Raw genomic sequence first — 21,535 nt, forward strand, 5'->3', positions numbered from 1 at the left:
TTTTTATGCACACTGAAATCTGAGAAGTTCTGAGTGTTTTCCAAACTTTCCTTTGATAAGAATCACCTTACTACTTGTTTAAAAGAATAGTTTCCAAGACCTCATTCCTGGAGTTTCCACTCCAGTGGGTTTGAAATGGGTGTGATTCTTATCATCAGAGTATTTGGAGGATATATTAAAGAATAAAGGTACCCAAACTATCCTTTGTTTTCAGGTGGCAGATTAAAGTATTACCTACTCGGACAGGCCTTCTTTGACTTCTCTTTTCATAAAAGGTCTTCTCTTTCATTCTTTATTAACATCACATTTAGATTCTTCATGGTACTAATAGAAATGTATAATTATTTAATTGATTTGTTTATTTACTTTTAAATTATCTTTCTCCACCATTAGAGTATAAGCCCCACGATGACAGAGTTTGTCTTGTTCCCTATAGAATGCCCAAAACCCACTAAAATGCCTGCCCCAAAGTAACAGATAAGTTTATGGAACTAATAAGTGACTGCATGAATAAGCTTGAGTTCTGTACCCTTGTGCATGCACACACACAAAATGACAGAAGGCCATCGTTTCACGTGGCATGGAAGGTACCTCTTCAAAGTGTGCTACGTTTGACTTAATTTCAATAAAATACACTAATGTACCAAATTCTGCATTCCAATAAAATACCGATAAGATATTAATGAGAATGGCACCATCCTCTAATAGTTTCCTAATGTGTAGTTTCTTAATTTGTAAAATTTTCACATTATTTTGCTAATGTGTAAACTAGCAGCAGTATGTTTAAGGTATTATTGACATAGACTATAACTGACTCATTTAAGTATGCAGTTTGACGTATTTTGGTAATTGTATACAATTGTGTAACCACTAAATCAAGATATAAAAGTTCCCTCACCCTAAAATGTTTCACAATTCTTGGGAAAACACCATCGAATATTGGTAATGTTAGCAATAAGAAATCTATGATAAAAACAAAGAAAAGAACTTAGCAGAAATATTTTTATGTGTATGGTAAAAAAACTTAAATGGTAAAACATCTCAGGTCATCTCATATTTTTTCCCCTGAGGTAATACGGTAAACTGGAACCCCTATTCAGAGAGCAGATGCTTTTGCAGGCACTGAAGTACCATTAGGGAAGAAAGACATACAAGCCTTCTATATATTATTTATACATTTTCTGGGTTAGAAGCATATGAAGAAATACATTTAGACTGTTTTCCATCTTGCCATTTAAACAAAAAATAAAATGAAATGACTCAAGTAATTGACTGTCTTGTTCTGTTGCAAGTACACCAAATAACAGCCTTTTACATGAGAGCTGCGAATGGTTGTTCCAGCTCCAAGAACATGAAAGGAATCATCCTGTCAGTCTGCTCTCCCACTGCAATTGTGCACAGCGAAAGGAAGGCAGGAACAATGCACTGCTATTAGAGTAGCCCCGAAGCCCGGCCTCCCTCCTGCCCTGCTTCCCCAACCCCTCCCACACACAAGCCTGCAGCAGCCTCACGCCCCCTTCTGTGTACGTGCTGTCTCCAGGGCAGTAACATTAAAGGGTTAATAGCAGAACAAATAGAAACCACTAGTTCATTCTAACTCATTTTCTTTTTATCATCCTCTTTCCTTGCCTCATGACAGGTCTTATCTTACCAGATCTAAGTATAAAAACAGAATAGCCGACAATGCATGACATATGAAAGTAGTATTTATGTCCATGAAAACCACTTCGATTACCTAAAATGTGCCTGTGAGAAACTTCATGACTATTTACTGAATTTTTGTGCTTCCAAACACCACCTGTAATTTCCAGTCTTTGATCTCTTGAAAGGCACATAATTTCAAAGAGAAAAATTGCTATAATTAGAAAGCAATGTCACTATTAAGAATGAACAAATCAGGGCCAATTCAGATAAAGAATAGAATGTATCACTGTGAAAGAGCAATTACAGCTAAGAGTGGATTATGAGGGAAAGGGTCTTGTCACAGGAGGATGTCCTAACTCTGAATTTCAGCTCCATTATGGCAGAGGACACACTAAGCAAATAGTCCCCAGGGCAGAAGACTGAAATCCTTACATAAATTAAAATGTGGCTGTTCACTCAACCAAAACGGGGGAAATTACAGTTAAATCTGTTTTTCCCTTTGTGTCCAGAAGTAGTAAATGCTTGATTCCAGACTGATTTAACTCAGTTTTGACTGGTTTTAGTCCCTCAGTTCAGTGAGAAGCATATGCAGAAACCTAACCAACTCTCACCTTCCCAGGTGTCCCTCCATGCTCGCTACTGACCCTCAACAGGAGACACGAGGAGTTCAAGGAGGCACAAAGCCAAAAGAAGGATCTACATTTTACTAAGCAGGTCAGTCAAGAGATGTGACAGCAATAGGCAGAAATTAATAGAAGTATGGTATTTCAAAATGAGGCACAAGTAAAAACAAAAACTAGTTCTCCGGCTATACCTACATCATTAAGAAAACCTAAAACATTCAGAGACAATAAAAACCCCATAGACGTTCTGTAAAAAAACCAAATCCGTTCCCACAGCAGAAAACTTGACCCTTCCTCTCATTAGACAGTTTTGTTACAAGTGTGTAACTGAAATTTCAGAGAGCTAGCAACTAGTGCTTTTTTACTAAAGCTGGCAACATTTAGAGCCTGAAAATGAACATGCAGAGACTTTAGAAGGAAGTCATTCCTAAACAGAGCCTTGCATATCATTCATGCTCAAAAGTTTATAGTATAACAAAATGAAGGAAAAATACAAAGGGCAAACACAGGAAAGAGAAAAACTGTATCAAAGTCAAAGAAATAATTCCACTAAATAATAGAGAAAATAGACTGCCAACAAGATCCAAGTGAACATTATTCTTCTTAGGATTTCAATTCTGGATTAAAATAAAAATAAAATAATTTTTCATGGTGAAAAGTCACTGGGCAGGAGTATTCTGAGCTGGTATCGCCCTCTCCATCTGCTGGGCTGATAACGAGGGGACGCTGATGGCTCACCCCTTCCGGGACACACCCTCTTTAGGTGCATACTCATTAGAAGCCTAGTGTTGTCAATATGACTCTCTGGATAACGTCGCACCCCTCTTTGGCCACCCCTTTGGTATCCTCATGCAAAATAATTTATTTGGACTTTATTACGATAAGAGGTATAATTAGCAGTCATTTTGTAGAATAATATATTGATGCCACAAGCCAATTTTCTGAAAGTGCCTCCAAAGCAGCACCTGCACCATTCATGTTTATAAATCAGGTAATTGTACATCTAGCCACTTATGTGTACATGCCATTAGTCTAATTTGCATATGCAAATCAATTATCTTATATAGAGTTTGCCAACTTCTTGCTTTCTTTACCTTTTTTCCCCACTTTGTAAGTTCAGAGATCAGATTTCTGAAATACTCTTTTAATAAACTACCATGTATTCTTTTTTCTCAAGCCGTTCAGGGATATTTCCAACACTTCCATCTGATAATAAAATACAAGAATAAAGTTCAAAGAAGCTGTTAGGTCTGTACTGATTCATTACATCAGGAAGCCGCTTTGCTCGTACTGAATGTTCCAAAATCATTTTAATCAGTCTTTTCTGTTCTCCCAAAAGAACATTTAACTATGATCAGGAGTCTCCAAGTCTCACCTAATTCCAAGTGATAATACTGAGAAATGACAATATAATTAGAATGGGGATTTGACAGGCATAAAAGACAATGATTGATCTCATTCAATATTTTTAAACTCTGGGCAAAGATTTATAGCCTGTGCCCTTGCCCACTTAGGCCTACATTAGGCAGAATACCTAGGTCTCCATTCAAATGCTAATCTGCCACTGATTCTACATGGAGAAAAATTAAAGCTGCATTACTGAAAATGTTTTGAAGAATATAAAGATACAAGATTTTATTCAAGACTACACGAAAGATTTGCACAGCATTACATCTCAAACACACAAACACAAACATGAAAAAAAGCTCTTTAAAATTCTCCACTAATTTAAGGCAAATAGCTTAAGTTCATAATTTATATTTTACTACTTAGATAACTAAATTTAGATGAGTGAAAGTTTTGCTTGTTTTAATGTGACAACTAAAAATATAAAGCTATCTTAAACTAAACTGAGAAATACAAAGTAATCCTGAAATCAAAATAAACTGCCTATCTTTAAAGAACTCAACTAGTTATTGAAAAAAAATTTAAAACTTCTATAAAATAATATAATACACGGTCTCAGATTTTGAAAAGGTTCTTGAAAATACTATTATACAATTTTGAAAGGCTCTATGGTCCAATTAAAGGTGGCAGATTAAACATATAAATTTATTTCCTAACTCACGAATCTCCATTAAAATGCTAGTAAAGCAATAAAAAAGTATAAACCACAGGAAAAAAGAGAACAGAAAAAGGAAAGAAGTGGACAAGAGATTTCAGTGAAATTTTTCAACCCGGAAAGCACATGACTCAGCAGTAAATGATTTAGCAATGGACACATTGCTAAAAGCCACAAGGAAAGTGCTAAGTAGGGCTATTTTGAGGTCACCTGAGCAGATGACCCCAGACAAGGCTCCAAAACAGTGAAAGTGGAGGTGGAGTTGGGAGAGAAGGGGTACAAGGCAAGGAATCCTTTGGAAATCGTCAATCAAAAGACTTGATACCCTCGTACCTCACATACAAAATATCAATATCCAGGAGCCTGCCGAAGCACTCCTCTCACACAGACACACACAAACACACAAACACACACACACACATACACATGCAGGCAAGAGATTGGAGGTTTTGTTTCCTAGAGAAATTGAACTGAAGAGACAGAATTTGGTGACATCAGTACAGCAGATAATGGGAGTAAGGCACACACTGCTGTCCCACCAAGGGATCCAGGAAACGCTGGATTCCACCCAGGGGAGCAGCAGAGAGATATCAGAGGTCAGATGCAGGACTGACCTCCAGAACCGAGCCGGAGGATGGAGGGTTCCGGAAGTACAGATACCAACCCTGCCAAAATTCAGACTACAGATTACTAAACGGAAGAGCAGAGAAGCTCAGCCATACGTTTCCAGGTCCAGCAATCAACACATCAAAAGCACAGACCTGCTCAGAAGATGGTGGCACGACTAACCTGGATCTACATGATTATTGCTCTGTTTTATATGCCCTTTGGGTCTGCTTGCTTTTTATTAACCAAATGAATGTATTTATTTCAAAAAAGATAAAAATGATTAAGTTAAAAAAGAAAGGAAATACGTTAAACGTTAAGAGTGGTTCTTTTTATAGTTTCAAGTATTTTCTACAATGATGATCCGTTATTTGTAGAACCATTTAAAAACCATAATAAAAAAATATAAGAGACACGATATAATTTATAAAGGATCATTGTGCCACTGCAGGAGAACCAATAGAACATTCCAAAAAAAAATAATCGAATGCTAATAAAATCTTAATGAATGCAACAAATATATGCTGTTACAGTGATCAAATAAAGGTTTTATAGTACTGAGTTTGATAAAAACTTTTAAAAATTCTTACAAATTGTGTTGGAATTAATGACTAGCTCATTTGAATAATAATATTCAATGGAAACAGAAAAAAACACATTCTCCCAGGACTGGCAGTTACCTTAGCGGGTCACCTTCTAGTACTGCGTTAGAGAGAATTGTCCTAACCTGGTCTCAGGACTTGAAAAGGCAGACTATACAATTTCCCTCTGGCAAATTATTCAGTATTCAATACCATTTCCAGTAAGGTTTTTTTTTTCCCATAATTATAAATACCTGGTTCCGTAGTTTTTGTCATTACTATTCAACGAAGACAGAAAAAGAAAATTGTAGCTCACCATTTTTGTCTAATGAAGCCTCACTTACATTAATTTTCTTTTATATCCTACCACCTGGCACAGAGTCTCAGTCACATATTAGTTGAACAAAATGTGGATGAATAAATAAAAATTATATTTGAGTCTTTCTTAAGCTTGTTCTTCCGCAAGGAAAATAATCCTAGTTTCTGTAGTCTTTTATTGTAGAGGTGTTTCCTTTTAATCTTTAATAGTCTTGGTAGCTTTTCTTTAATTTCCTAACGTGTCTTAAGATGACAAGGTCAGAGCTGGGCACATATTCTACTGAGGATGTGACTAGTCAGGAACATACTAGAAGAATTGCTTTATGGTGCCAATGTTACATAAACATTGTCATTCCAAGACCACACTGCACATTTCCACCCATAAAATAATGCTGAAACACTTACCTCCAGAACCAACCACAGCTTATCTCCATTTATTTTATCCTTCTTAAAGTACATCCCATAGAATTTGACCACATTAGGGTGGTCAGAAAGAGCTTTTAAGATATTATACTCCGCTTCAATCTCTTCATCAATATCCTAGTTTTAAAAAATCATAGGAAGAGAACTGTGAGAAAAACATGAATAATGTCAAAGAAACATAGACTACCAAACAGAGAATTAATTTTGTCAAAGTAAGGTCATAATGGTTTCTATGTGCTCAGTACTATTTTTTGTAATTTCTCATTACATTATTTAAAGGGAGAAATTGCCATTTTCCTGCTAATCAAATACACCCCCAAATACGTTAATTTCATTGAACTAAAAAGGGATAAATAAATGGCTACTTTTGTATGTAATTAGAAAGACACATATACGGAGAACTACTCCAGATGATTCTCCTTTCTTTGTAGTGTTAACCTTGTTTCAAGGGCAAAGCTAATGATTTGAAATAAAAACTCTTAGCTGGCTCATTTTGCTTCTTTGAAATACAAGATATTTAGAAGCTTTCAAAAACTAGTCATACAAGCAATAAATGCCTACCTTTCCAAAAAAGGAAAATAGAGTTAAATCATATAAGACAGCATATAGCCTTTACTTAGCTAAACGCCTAGTCACCAGAAATAGAACAGGTTGCTATCCTGCCGATAAAATCGCAAGATGGCCACTTAGTCATGTTTCTAGAAAATCACATGCACATGAAACAACTCACAGAGTAATAAATAAAAGAAAGCCTTTTAATGTTTTTACAATAACATTTAATGTCTACGCTGTTTTAAGACAGAATCATGGAATCACAACGCTGGAAAGAATTTTAGACCAGAACTCTAATTCGAGAGGAAGAAACTAAAGCTCAGAGAAGTTAGACTCACAGAGCTGGTTAGTGTAACATCCACGTCTACTACCTACTACCTTCTAATCTTGCTCTTTTCATCCCTTTCCTGAAGAGAAAATTACTCTTTCAAAATCCATAATAGTAAGATCTTTTTAATTAAAAAAAAAAGCCACTCTGTAAAATACTCAGATGAATTTAAATTTATTTTATTAAGATTACAATCTCTTGGTCATAAATCTTTTTTATTTGACTTGTGACATGATGAATGAAGAGTAAATAAATAATGGTGAGAAAAACATATATGTACTATGACAAGAAGAAAAGGAGGAAAAGAACAAATTTCATACTATAGTTATGAAATCAGTTTCATTAAAGCAATAGAATAAAACATGATTTATAAGGTTAGTAGTATACCAAACATGAGTGAACTATGAAAGTATAGTGGTTACATGTATTCCTAAGCCATTTCTTCTTCTCCATTAAGAAGTAGGAGAATGGAAGAGAGATACTGTGATATTGTGATTTATAAGAAATATACATATTTGGTCATTCACACGACCAAAATATATTTCTCAGATATATTTCATCTTCATCCACAGTTCCTGATTCACAGCTCCCCAAACCCTCAGAATTTCATGAGTGATAAGAACAACACAACGGGAGCATCTTTTGTTACAATATTTGGCTTCTAGTCCTCAGTTCCTGAAAATATTTCAGGGCCATAATGGTGAAATGAGTCTTTGCTTATGTTAATGAAAGTGAATTTTGGACCCCAATCAAGGGGGAGGACTAGGTGCCAGGAGAACCAGCCATATGATCAGAGGATTGGAACTTTCAGTTCCACCTGCTGATTTCCTGGGAGGGGATGGGCGGGCTTGAGGTTGAATCAATTGCCAATGGCCAATGACTTAGTCACTCACGACCTCATAATGAAGTCTCTGTAAAACCCAAAAAGGAGAGCTCGTTGGTCTTCTTTAGAGAGCTTCCATGTTGGGGAACCAGAACACTTAACATGTGCCACTGTGCTGGGTCCCAAGCTCCACGAGGACAAAAGGTGCTCTGTTTGGGACCTCGCCTTATTATCTCTTCATCTGGCTGTTGATTCCTATCCTTCATAATAAATCAGTAATCTAGTGAGTAAACAGGTTTTCTTGAGTTCTGTGAACCGTTCTAGCAAATGAATCAAACCTGAGGAGGAGATCGTGAGAACCTCTGATTTATAGCCAATTGGTCAGAAATACGTGATTGGCATCCTGAGTTGGAGGCAGGTCATTAGAATCTCCTGTTTGTAGCTGGTTGATCAGAAGCAAGGTGACAACCTGGGCTTGCAACTGGCCTTGAAAGTGTAGGGCAGTCTTGTGGGATTGAGGCCTTTACCGGTGGAATCTGACTCAACCTCCAGGTAGACAGTATCAGAACTGAGATGAATGCTCAGACACCCTGCTGGTATCTGAGAACTGCTTGTTAGTACGGGGAGGCCTCCACACACCGTGGAATTGGGTCCAGGAACCATTTGCAGACACTGAGTATGGGGGCCAGACATTGAGAGCCTCTTGGAATACTTTCTCTTGCCATCACAAACCCCCATCCCTAACTTTAAAGACTAGAGGAGAGGCGTATAATCACTTTGGTACAGCTTAACTTGTGGCTCTCTTCTCTCAGTTTAAGGGGTAAGAACTTTCCAGTAGGGGAATGCGAAGACATTCAGCATCAATTAAGACTCTGCATAGTGTTTCTCATTTTTTCCTTCCAGTGTATCTAATTTGTTCCTTTAAAATTACCCCCACTCCTTCTCCTTTACTCAAAATAATATGAAACTGTAGCCATCATGGGTTTGACCACGTAACAAACTGTCCTACACTGCTAGTGGAAGAGTTCTAACAAGGACTTAGGGCTCTAATGTCCTCCCCACACACACCACATCATTTCCATCATGCTATGCTCCCATCACGTGTGCAAGAGTCAAGTAACTGGAGAAGTCGCTCTCAAGAGAAATTTGGGGATTATGTGACCACTGAGCTCACTCTGGCTCACCCATGTGCTATGGGAGAGCTACGTATCTCCCGTAGCTGAAAATGCTCCAAAACAGTCAGCTCTCATTCCCAGGGAGGAGAATTTCATCAAGCTCCTCCTATTCTTAAAGACAAAGAAAAGGCTCAGTGGGTTCCCTTATCACAACTGCCATTTCAAAAAATCCAAGGGGCATCCCACTGGGGTATGGCTTAAATGGAGGCCATAAGGACCGAACAGGAAATTGACTTCCTAACAAGGAACTTCATCCTGATTATAAATGAGAACCATTTCTGCGTTGGAAATATTTAGGCAAACCTAAAAATTAATTTCTCTTCTCTAAAATACATTTAATTAAAAAAGTATTTCTGGTTTGGCTTAAGAGAAATTCTGCCTGAAGCCTAAATAAATGCACGAAGAAAAGGCGATCTGGTAAAGAGGACATTTTAGGATTATTTCTAGACCCGTGAAGCTATTGTTAGAACTTTTTGGAGTCTAAAATAATGTTAAATCAATTCTTGAGCTGTTCAGAGTTGTATTTATTTATGTATTTATTTGCATTATATATTTATTCATTTATCAATAATTTATTGGGCTTTATTCTATATGTTAAGCATACGGATAAACAAAGAAAATCTAATAAGTAGGTTTTTAATATTTCCTTCAAATTGTAACTGATATCGTGACAAATAAATCAAGATAAGATACTTACAGACGTTTTAACTACTTAATAAAGACAAAAACAGAGTCAATTACATGATGAAAACAAAATGACTTACATGAATTGGATCCAGAATTTTGACTGCTGCTTTTTGGCCATTTTTCTTATTCAACACTTTAAAGACTTTCCCATAAGTTCCTTTGCTGATTGTTTCGGTGATTTCCCAAGTATCAGAGGGATCAGGAAAGTTATCAAAGATGATTGTTTTCCCAATTAATGGAAGCATTTCAAAAGTTTAAATCACTGGAGAGAAAAAGTAGACAGTTTCACCCACATTTGATGGAGCATTTTAATGGCACACACAAACTCATGGGAAATTATCTAATATTTTCACTGATATAATGGAAAATATACAGCAGTAACCAAATGTACTCCGTCATAGAAAATTTTAATTTCAATCCTTTTTGCAAACAGTTTAATATGAGTTTAATAATGCCTTGTAAGCAGGGCTTTATTTCTATGTTTACTTTAGTCTCATATTAATTGCTATGAATTCCTTTCAGATTAAAATAAGAGGCATATATTTAAGTCATTTTGATTTTACTGCTTTATACTCAGGTATTAACACAACAAATCAAAGAATTTTAGAATGAACCTTGTTCTTGTTAGTGCCAACGAGTCGATTACAACACCTAGCACCCTATGCACAGCAGAGTGGAACCCTGCCTGGCCTTTTTGCACCACCCTCTCACCTTCCAGTGCTACATCAGACAATGCTCCACAGCTATTCACAGGGTTTTCAAGGCCAACTTTTTGGAAGTGAGTGGCCAGGTCCTTCTTCCTAGTCTGTCCTAGTCTGGAAACTTCACTAAAACCTGTCCACCTTGGTGACTCTGCTGGTATTTGAAATAGTGGCGGCAGAGCTTTCAGCAACACACAGCTGCCACAGTATGACACACGACAGATGGGTGGTATGGTTCCCTGACCAGGAAACAAACTGCGCCACTGTGTTGAAAGTGCCAAATCTTAACAACTAGACCACTGAGAAAGAACTTCAACTTCATCAAAGCAAATCCCACATTTTAAAGTGATCGTATCTTATATCACTTCTCTACGTAAAACCCAATAATGGATTCCCCCACCCACACTGCTTTTAGGATGAAATTTCTTTAACACAATCTACCAGGTCCTTTAAATAGTGCCCTTGCCTAATTTCCTAGCCTCATGTCTCAACACTTCTCTCAGACACTATAATCCAGCCACTCAGGATCCTTCAGGCTATTTCTTTTTCTTAAGGATCTTAATACACATGATTCCCTCCCATCTCTATCTGTGGTTTTGTTGCTAAACTCTAACTCCTATTTATTTTTCAGTTCTTAGCTTAGATGTCACTTCCTCGAAATGTGACCACTCTCCATGCTATTTCGGTTGATGTCCCACCTCTGTACTCCAACAGCCCTCTATATCCACCTTTATCTGTTATTACTACATGCTCAGCACCTGGCACAGTGCTAAAATAATTAGGAAAATATGGCCAATGAGGTCAAATGACTTAAAGAGGAGATTTTATATATAACCTGAGATGAGATCCCAGGTTTCGTGACTTTCAAGTAGCACTTTTAATCTTTTATGTTCTCCCTATATTACATTCAACCATTTGGATAAAATTACAAAAAAAAAAAAAGGAAAAGAAAGAGCTCTTAGCAGTTCTGGTGGCTCTAACATTTTTTCAGTGATCCATGCTAAACAACAACTCTTTTCAATGTTAAAAAGTTTATTGCAATTGTGCTTATATGTGTATGCATGCACACAGAAACGTATCTATTAAAAATATGTATTAATATTAAATAATATTAGCCCACGAAATTCACTTGTCTGACTACAACTTTCAACCTCAAATACCACTAATCCATTGATTCCTCACTTTCTTTACTTCCATCAACTCTATTCAGTCTTGATTCTCTCTTCCTTTTCTCCTTCCCCAGCATAAATTCTACAGCTTGAATTATTGTGACATCCTTGCAAATTCCCTCAACACTCTTGTTTCTCTCTTTCTCCACCATGATCTCCTGGGGTAAAAAAACAACTCTGGTTAAACCATGTATCTTCTTCACACCTGTGTCTGTAGCTGGAGAAAACCACACAACCACATTGACTAGTTTCACTTCAAATTCAGGATTAAAAAACTGACAAGGATAGGAGTGATGTCATGATCATGGCAGAGTGAGCTCTCTCAGAAATCTTCCCCCTCCAATATACAACAACAACAAAAAATACATAATCCAACAGAGGACATGCAAACACAACACAAAAAATGTCAGAGAGACCCACACAGCCACACGATGGAGGCCAGAGAGATTGGAGACCCCCTCAGAGGAGGTGGAACCAGGTAAGAGAAATCTTCACTCCCTCCCCTTAAAGACTGCAATCCAGAACCACGGGAGGCCTCCAAGAGGGAAGGAATGGGGAAGGGGACATTCGTTCGTGGGAACATCAAGGACTCCCAAGGGCCCTTTCAGCCTAGAGGGAAGCCTTCTACAGGGGCGAAAGCTTTTGCAGGGGGTGACCTTATCAAGCCAACAGTCCAGGACAGCAGAGAGAGAAAACTCTGAGAGCATGCAGGAGAAAACACCCCTCCCGCCACCCGCTCAGCATGTTCGAGCCCCTGTGATTTCTGCTGAAAGTAGACAGCTCAGAATATGTGGCTCTTGACCTCTACTCAGTGGCAATAGGCGGTAACTGCGACCAAATAACACCAGTATGCAAAAGAACAGAACTCCCTCTAGCAATATCAATCACTATATTAGATCTCCAGGCCAGAGAGAAAATGACAGGTACCCAGAAATCAGTCCTGAGGACACAGAAATATGTAATCTAAATGACAAAGAATTCAAAAGAGCGATCATCAAAAAAACTCAACAAGGTAAAAGAGAATGTACAGAAACAATTCAATGAGTTCAGGAGCTACTTCACAAAAGAGATTGAAACTATAAAGAAGAATGAATCAGAAATATTAGAGATGAAAGACAGAATGGAAGAAATAAAACAAAATGTGGATTCCCTGAATGCTCAAGCAGACACCATAGAGGAGCATATCAGCATAATTGAAGATAGACATGTTGAAATGCTCCAGATAGAGGAGGAGAGAGAACTAAGACTAAAAAGAAATGAAGAAAGTCTGAGAAATATCCAACTCAATTAGAAAATGCAACATAGGAATTATAGGTATTCCAGAAGGAGAAGAATGGAACAGAAAGCATGTCCAAAGAAATAATAGCAGAGAACTTCCCAAACCTAGGGAAGGAAATTCACATGGAAGAGGCCGGCAGATCTCCTAAATATGTCAATGCAAAAAGACCTACTATAAGGCATACAGTAGTGAAACTGGCAAAAGTGAATGATAAAGAAAGAATACTAAGGGCAGCAAGGCAGAAGAAAATAATCTACAAAGGAACTCCCATCAGGCTTTCAGCAGACTTCTCTGCAGAAACCTTACAAACTAGGAGAGACTGGAATGACATATTCAAATCATTGAAGGACAAAACCTTTCAGCCAAGGATGCTCTATCCAGTGAAAATATCCTTCAGATATGATGGAGAAATAAAAACTTTCCCAGACAAACATAAGTTAAGGGAGTTCATAGCCACGAGACTGCCCCCCCCCCACACACACACACAAGAAGTCCTCAAGAAGGCCCTCATACGTGCAAAAAAAAAAAAAACAAGGAGAAAGGGGTTACAAAGCATGCAGTAAGGAGTTAAATAGGTGGACAAAATCAGAGCAAGATAGCAAATACTCAGGGAAGAAAAACACCAAAAACAAAAATAATCTTGTCATTTTAACCACAAACTCATAACACAAGATGGAATAAGAAGCAAGAAAAACAACTTAAGAGGGGAAGAGGACAGGGACTGAATCACTTTAGTCTAAGGAAATTAGATGCCACCAGAAAAGGGACTATCTTATCCACGAGATCTTGAATACAAACCTCAGGGTAACCACTAAACAAAAAAAGTAGAACAGAGACACAAATAATAAATAAGGAGAAAATAAAGAAACACAACATAAAAAACGACATAACTCGATTCGTAGACCAAAATATACAGGACGAGAAACAAAGGAAATGCAGGAGAACTGGAAAATGAGTGATAAAATGGTAGCATTAAGCCTTCATATATTGATAATCACCCTAAACATAAATGGATTGAATTCTCCAACAAAAAGACACAGAGTGGCAAGATGGATTAAAGAACAAGACCCAACAATATGCTGCCTCCAGGAAACGCATCTCAGCTCCAGTGACAAAGGCTCAGAGTGAAGGGATGGAAGAGGATACTCCAAGCTAATGGCAAACAAAAGAAAGCAGGTGTTGCTATACTTATATCAGACAAAGTAAGCTTTAAGATAAGACAGGTAAAGAGAGACAAAGAGGGGCAGTATACAATGATCAAAGGGACATTTCATCAAGAAGAAAGAATGCTTATAAATATCTATGCACCCAACACAGGAGCACCAAAGTACAAAAAGCATTTATTAACAAACCTAAAAGAAGACATTAATAATAACACAATAATAGTAGGGGACCTCAAAACTCCACTCACATCAATGGATAGATCATCCAAACAAAAAGTCAACAAGGAAACAGTGGAATTAAATGAAAAGCTAGACCACATGACTTAATAGATATATAGAGAACACTCCATCCAAAAACAGCAGAACACACATTCTTCTCAAGTGCACATGGAACATTCTCAAGGATAGACCATATGTTGGGAAACAAGGCAAGCCTCAATAAATTTAAGAAGATTGAAATAATAACAAGCATCTTTTCTGATTACAATGCTATAAATCTAGAAATTAATTACAAGAAAAAAGCTAAGCAAAGGACAAAGATGTGGAAACTAAACAACATGCTATTGAACAACAAATGGCTCATTGAAGAAATTAAAGGAGAAATCAAAAAATACATGGAGACAAATGAAAATGGGAACGTACCATACCAACTCAAATGGGATGCAGCAAAAGCCGTATTAAGAGGGAAATCCATCACAATACAGGCTAACCTTAACAAACAAGAAAAAAACCAAATAAGCAATCTCAAACTACACCTAATTGAATTAGAAAAAGAAGAACAAACAAAGCCCAAAGTCAGCAGAGGGAGGGAAATAATAAAAATCAGAGCAGAAATAAATGCTATTGAAACAAAAAAAGCAGTAGAAAGAATCAATGAAACAAAGAGCTGGTTCTTTGAGAAGATAAATAAAATTGACAAACCCCTAGCCAGACTTACAAAGAAAAAAAGAGAGAAAGCTCAGATAAATAAAATTAGAAATGAAAAAGGAGAAGTAACAATGGATATCACAGAAATACAATGGATTATAAGAGAATACTATGAAAAACTATATGCCGACAAAATGGACAATCCAGAGGAAATGGATAAATTCTTGGACTATTACATCCTCCCAAAGCTGAATCAAGAAGAAATACAGAATCAAAATAGACCATTCACAAGCAAAGAGATTGAAACAGTAATCAAAAGCAGCCCAGACGGCCTCCCTGGGGAATTCTACCAAACTCTCAGAGAGGACTTAATACCTAGCCTTCTCAAGCCATTCCAAAAAATTAGGGAGGATGGAACGCTTCCTAACACATTCTACGAGGCCAAAATCACTCTGATACCAAAGCCTGACAAGGACAAGACAAAAAACGAAAACTACAGGCCAGTAACACTGATGAACATAGATGCAAAAACCCTCAACAAAATGTTGGCAACCTGAATACAGCAATACATCAAAAAGATCATACATCATGATCAAGTAGGATTTATTCCAGGGACACAAGGACGGTTCAAGATCTGCAAATCAATCAATGTGATACACCACGTTAGCAAAATGAGGAATAAAAACCACATGATCATATCAATAGATGCATAGAGAGCATTTGACAAGATCCAACAGCCATTTATGATAAAAACTCTTAACAAAATGGGGATAGAAGGAAATTACCTCAACATAATAAATATGACAAACCCACAGCCAACATCATATTCAATGGGGAAAAACTGAACACCATCCCTCTAAGAACAGGAACAAGACAAGGGTGCCCACTATCTCCACTCTTATTCAACATAGTACTGGAGGTTTTGGTCAGAGCAATTAGGCAAGAGAAAGGTATAAAAGGAATCCAAATAGGGAATGAAAAAGTGAAACTCTCACCGTTTGCAGACAACATGATCTTATATATAGAAAACCCTAAAGAATCCATCAGAAAACTATTAGAAATAATTAACAACTACAGTAAAGTGGCAGGGTACAAAATCAACTTACAAAAATCAGCTGCATTTCTGTACTCTAATAATGAACTTACAGAAAGAGAACTCAAGAATACAATACCATTTACAATCACAAAAAAAAGAATAAAGTACCTAGGAATAAATTTAACTGAGGAGGCGAAAGACTTATACAATGAAAACTGTAAGACATTATTGAAAGAAATAGATAATGACATAAAGAGATGGAAAGAGATTCCTTGCTCATGGATTGGAAGAATAAACATAGTTAAAATGTCCATACTACCCAAAGCAATCTACAGATTCAATGCAATCCCAATCAGAATCCCAATGACATTCTTCACAGAAATAGAACAAAGAATCCTAAAATTCATATGGGGCAACCAAAGACCCCGAATTGCTAAAGCACTACCGAGAAAAAAGAAGAAAGCTGGAGGCATCACAATCCCTGACTCCAAAACGTACTACAGGGGCCGGCCCAGTGGCCGAGTGGTTAAGTTTGCAAACTCTCCTTCAGCGGCCCAGGGTTTCACCAGCTTGTATCCTAGACGCAGACATGGAACCACTCACCAGGCCATGCTGAGGTGGCGTCCCACATGCCACAACTAGAAGGACCCATAACTAAAATATGTAACTATGTACTGGGCTGATTTGGGGAGAAAAAGGTGGGGAAAAAAAAGATTGGGGACTGTGGTTAGATCAGGTGCCAAACTTTAAAAAAAAGAAAAGTACTACAAAGCCATAGTGATTTCAAAACAGCATGCAACTGGTTCAAAAACAGGCACACAGATCAGTGGAACAGAACTGAAAGCCCAGAAATAAAACTGCACATATACGGACAGCTAATCTTCGACAAAGGTGCCAAGAGCATACAATGGAGAAAAGGCAGTCTCTTCAATAAATGGTATTGGGAAAACTGGACAGCCACATGCAAAAGAACGAAAGTAGACCATTATCTCACTCCATACACAAAAATAAACTCAAAATGGATCAAAGACTTGAAGATAAGTCCTGAAACCATAAAACTTCTGGAAGATAATATAGGCAGTATATGTTTTAACACTGAAAAGGATCTTTTCGAATACCATGTCTTCTCAGACAAGAGAAATAAAACAAAAAATAAACAAGTGGGAGTTCATCAGACTAAAGAGCTTCTGCAAGGCAAAAGAACCTAGGATCAAAACCAAAAGACAACCCATCAATTGAGAGAAAAGTTTTGCAAATCATATATCTGATAAGGGGTTAATCTCCATAATATATAAGGAACTCACACAACTGAACAACAAAAAACCAAACAGCCCAATTAAAAAATGGGCAGAGGATATGAACAGACATTTTTCCAAAGAAGATATACAGATGGCCAATAAGCACATGAAAAGATGTTCAACATCACTAATCATCAGGGAAATGCAAATCAAAACTACACTAAGATACCACCTTATACCTGTTAAAATGACTATAATCACTATGACTAAAAATAACAAATGTTGGAGAGGGTGTGGAGAAAAGGGAACCCTCACACACTGCTGGTGGGAGTGCAAACTAGTGGAGCTACTATGGAAAACAGTATGGAGATTCCTCAAAAAACTGAAAATAGAACTACCTTATGACCCAGCTACCCCACTACTGGGTATCTACCCAAACAGTTTGAAATCGGCAATCCAAAGTAACATATGTACTCCTATGTTCATTACAACACTATTCAAAATAGCCAAGACATGGAAACTATCCAAGTGCCCATCGACTGATGATTAGATAAAGAAAATGTGGTATACATACACAATGGAATACTACTCAGCCAGAAAAAAAGACAAATTCATCCCATTTGCAACAACATGAACGGACCTGGAGGGAATTATGGTTAGCGAGATAAGCCAGACTGAGAAAGACAAATATCAGATGATTTCACTCATATGTGGAATATAAACAAGCACATGGACAAAGAAAACATTTCAATGGTTACCAAGGGAAAGGAGGTAGGGGGAAGGCACAAGGAGTAAAGGGGAGCACCTATGCGGTGACAGACAAGAAATAATGTACAAGTGAAATTTCACAATGATATAAACTATTATGAACTCAGATTTAAAAAACCCAACAAGGAGACCCTCAACACTGCTTAGCAATCCTACTGCACTTCCCTGGTTTGTATATTCCCTTCTCTCTGAAGTGACTATCTCATAGTGACCTCTTTTCTCAAATTGTCCCCTCTTTGCTGTCCATCTCTTCCCACAAAACTTCCCAAATGATGCCCTCACTTAATAATTAATTGAAAAAATTGAAATAACAATAAACTCAATCTTCTCATCTCAAAAAGTACAAATCAATGTGGATCAAACATAATGAGTTCATTCTCATCCTCTATCATTGGTAATTGCTGTTTGGCCTCAATTAGTCTTTCTCTTTGGTTCCTTCTTAGCCTTCAGATCTTGGCTCAGACAACACTTTCTCAGAAAGGCCATCCTTGACCAAGCTATGTTCGCCCTCCCTATGTGTTTCATTCCTCCATTATAATGTAAGCTACAAGAGGGTACAGACTTTGTGCGCAGCATATTGTAGGCAACCAGTAAGTGTTGGCTAAATAAGCAAATGTTTGTTTATTTGTTAATTCTGATGGCAGAGAGACCTTATTTACCTTGTTCACTTACAATCTAAACATAATAATGTCTAACTCTGTACTTGTCACATAGTAGATATTAAATATATAGCTGTTGAATAAATGAATCAATATGCTTCTTCAAAAAAATTTCTTAAATGAAGGAGAGAAATAAGGATTAGGGACAGCTGAAAAGAATTTGAAAATCTAAACAAAACACGGATCCTATGCCGATTCATTATACTTAAGGACACATAATCTAGTAAATGGCTATGAATGCCTGCTGAAAATTACATCACTACATAAAAACATACTTATGAATATTTCTTAGAATACTTAATCTTTATGAAATTTGTGCCTTTGATCCAAAATGCAAAGGAACAAGTAGGAGGTAATCAGTAATAATCATCCACTTTAGTGATTTCATAATCAGTGACAAGATAACTACTTCTTAAATCTACCTACTTGAGTCATGCAAATAAGCATTTATGCCATGCATATAAAAGTTAGACCAAAACCAAATCAAATCTTGTTAAATACCTGAAATAGGAGTTTTCAACCAGGAGAAACATTCATTATATGGAATATTGCCTTTCAAGTGGTAATGTTATTGAGCACAATTTTAATTTCTGCCGTATGAACTATTAGGAATTAACTATCAGAATTTAAATAAACAGACATAAGAATTCAACTGAAAAAAGGTCTGAACACCAAATGTGTACAATACGTTCTAGAGTTCTGGGGATATAACTCATGGATAGATAAATAAATAGGTAACAATAACATATTATGAAAAGTGATAGATAATAGAAATATGCATAAAGTGCAATAGTAGCCCAGGTGAAGAAGCATTAATTCTAAAGTGATCATGAAAAGATACAGAAAATAAGCAGGATTGGAGCTGGACATTAAACATGAACAGGAATTGTATTTTCTAAAATATAATTTCTTATTTTTTTTCTGCTTTTTCTCTCCGAATCCCCCCAGTACATAGCTATATATTTTAGTTGTGAGTCCTTCTAGTTGTGGCATGTGGGTTGCTGCCTCAACATGGCCTCATGAGCGGTGCCATGTCCATGCCCAGGATTCGAACCAGTGAAACCCTGGGCCGCCAAAGCAGAGCGCGCGAACTTAACCACTTGGCCATGGGGCCAACCCCTAATTTCTTCTTAACAGTTCTCAATAAGACAAATATTTAAAGCAGTGCATTGCTATATCAGAAAACATTATATAATGATAATCACAGAATGACAAAAGCACAGACATTTGAGAAACAGAATACACCTAGTCAAAGCCCATTTAAAACAAACAAAACTCCCAAGAAGTAAGTAAAATAGAACGTAAAATGACTTCCTCAAAATTTAACATTAAAGAATTTCAAGAATTAGAATAGAAGCAAGTCTTCGACTCCTAACAATACTGATTCCACTACACAGTTGATAATTCTTTAAGAATATACTAAAATGTCGCAGTTAGTAAACAACTAATTATTTAATGATTACAAAAAATTGCATTCTACATAACAACAAATGTTCATATTTTTTCTAGTCCTTTAGCACCCACAGAATAAAAAATAATTCTCTAGCTCATACAACTAAAATGTGTAGTTAAGTTTTTAATTATATGATCATGTAATGAAGAATTATTTTTGGCATACATACTCACTGTATTTTGAGATATGTATTTACCATAATTCTGAAAAGGTTCTTACAAAGCCACATTTTAAAAATGAAGAAGCAACTTTCTTAATTGATTTATTATATATTGCTGTTGGGGGTTTTCTTTTTGTTGTTGTGGTTGTTTTTTGTTTTTTGGTGAGGAAGATTCACTCTGAGCTAACATCTGTTGGCAATCTTCTTTTTTTTTGCTTTAGGAAGATAAGCCCTGAGCTAACACCTATGCCAGTCTTCCTCTATTTTGTATGTGGGTCACTGCCACAGCATGGCTTGATGAGTGATGTATGTCCACACCAAGGATCTGAACCTGTGAACAGAGGCTGCAGAAGCAGAGTGAGCCAGACTTAACCACTATGCCATGGGGCTGGCCCCATGTTGGGGTGTTTTTCATGATAGAAGAAAGAACATAATACAACGAAAAATTTATCTTGCTGCAGGATCTTAACATTCATCTCAGCAATTATTCTGACTGCTTTTGTAAATCTGCACTTAACATTTCTTTACTAAAATAACCAGAGTGCCTTCACACTCATTCTAAAACACAGCAGGGATGTTCTCCCTGTGGGCTGTCTCTTCCCTCTGCATGGAATGCTCCTTCTCCAGACATCCACATGGCCTACTCCCTTACTTCCTTCAAGTCTTAGATCAGCCATCACCTTCTCAAGAAGGCCTACCCTGACCATCCTAAGTAAAATCTCAACCTGTCCTCCTCCACCCTATTCTACCTCCCAGCTCCTGGTCTCTCTTACCCTGCTCTATTTTCATAGCACTTATTACTGCCTAACACACTACACCATTTCCTGTTTATTACATTTTATTTATTGTTTTTCTATGCTACTAGAATGTAGGCCTAATGAAAGCTGAAATTTTTATCCAGGTTATTCATTAATGCATCCCAAAGACTCTAAAACCATGACTGGCACAGAGGAGGTACTCTATAAGTATTTGCTGAATATTAGAAATGAATAGAAAACAGTAAACAGGAAGTTTTCAGATGGCTTTACCAATAAATTCTATCCAATATTTAAGAAAGAAATAATGCAGTCTTATGTTTTTTTTTCAGAGAATAGAAATAAAGAGAACACTTGAGAGTATCTACAAACATAGAAACTATAAAAAAGAACCAAGCAGAAATTCTGGATATGAAAAATAAAATAATTGAATTGAAAAATTCCCTAGAGGGGTTCACTAGCAGA

General features: G+C 36.9%; 1 protein-coding gene across 17 annotated transcripts in view; it reads right to left on the minus strand.

The window, feature by feature from the left end:
• Nucleotides 1-21,535, minus strand: part of MYO3A (myosin IIIA) — a 217,976-nt gene that overhangs the window by 186,172 nt on the left and 10,269 nt on the right. For all 17 annotated transcript variants that reach the window (XR_011499336.1, XR_011499334.1, XR_011499333.1 and 14 more), the window contains exons 3-4: nt 9,900-10,084; nt 6,240-6,374 (exon numbers count right to left, since the gene is read on the minus strand). Coding sequence is in view for 12 of the 17 variants with exons in the window: in XM_070501363.1 (XP_070357464.1) it covers nt 6,240-6,374; nt 9,900-10,067 (303 nt within the window). In the remaining 5 variants the exon portion in view is untranslated. The remainder of the gene's footprint in view (nt 1-6,239; nt 6,375-9,899; nt 10,085-21,535) is intronic.

The sequence above is a fragment of the Equus asinus genome, chromosome 29, assembly GCF_041296235.1.
Source record: "Equus asinus isolate D_3611 breed Donkey chromosome 29, EquAss-T2T_v2, whole genome shotgun sequence".
Lineage (NCBI taxonomy): Eukaryota > Metazoa > Chordata > Mammalia > Perissodactyla > Equidae > Equus > Equus asinus.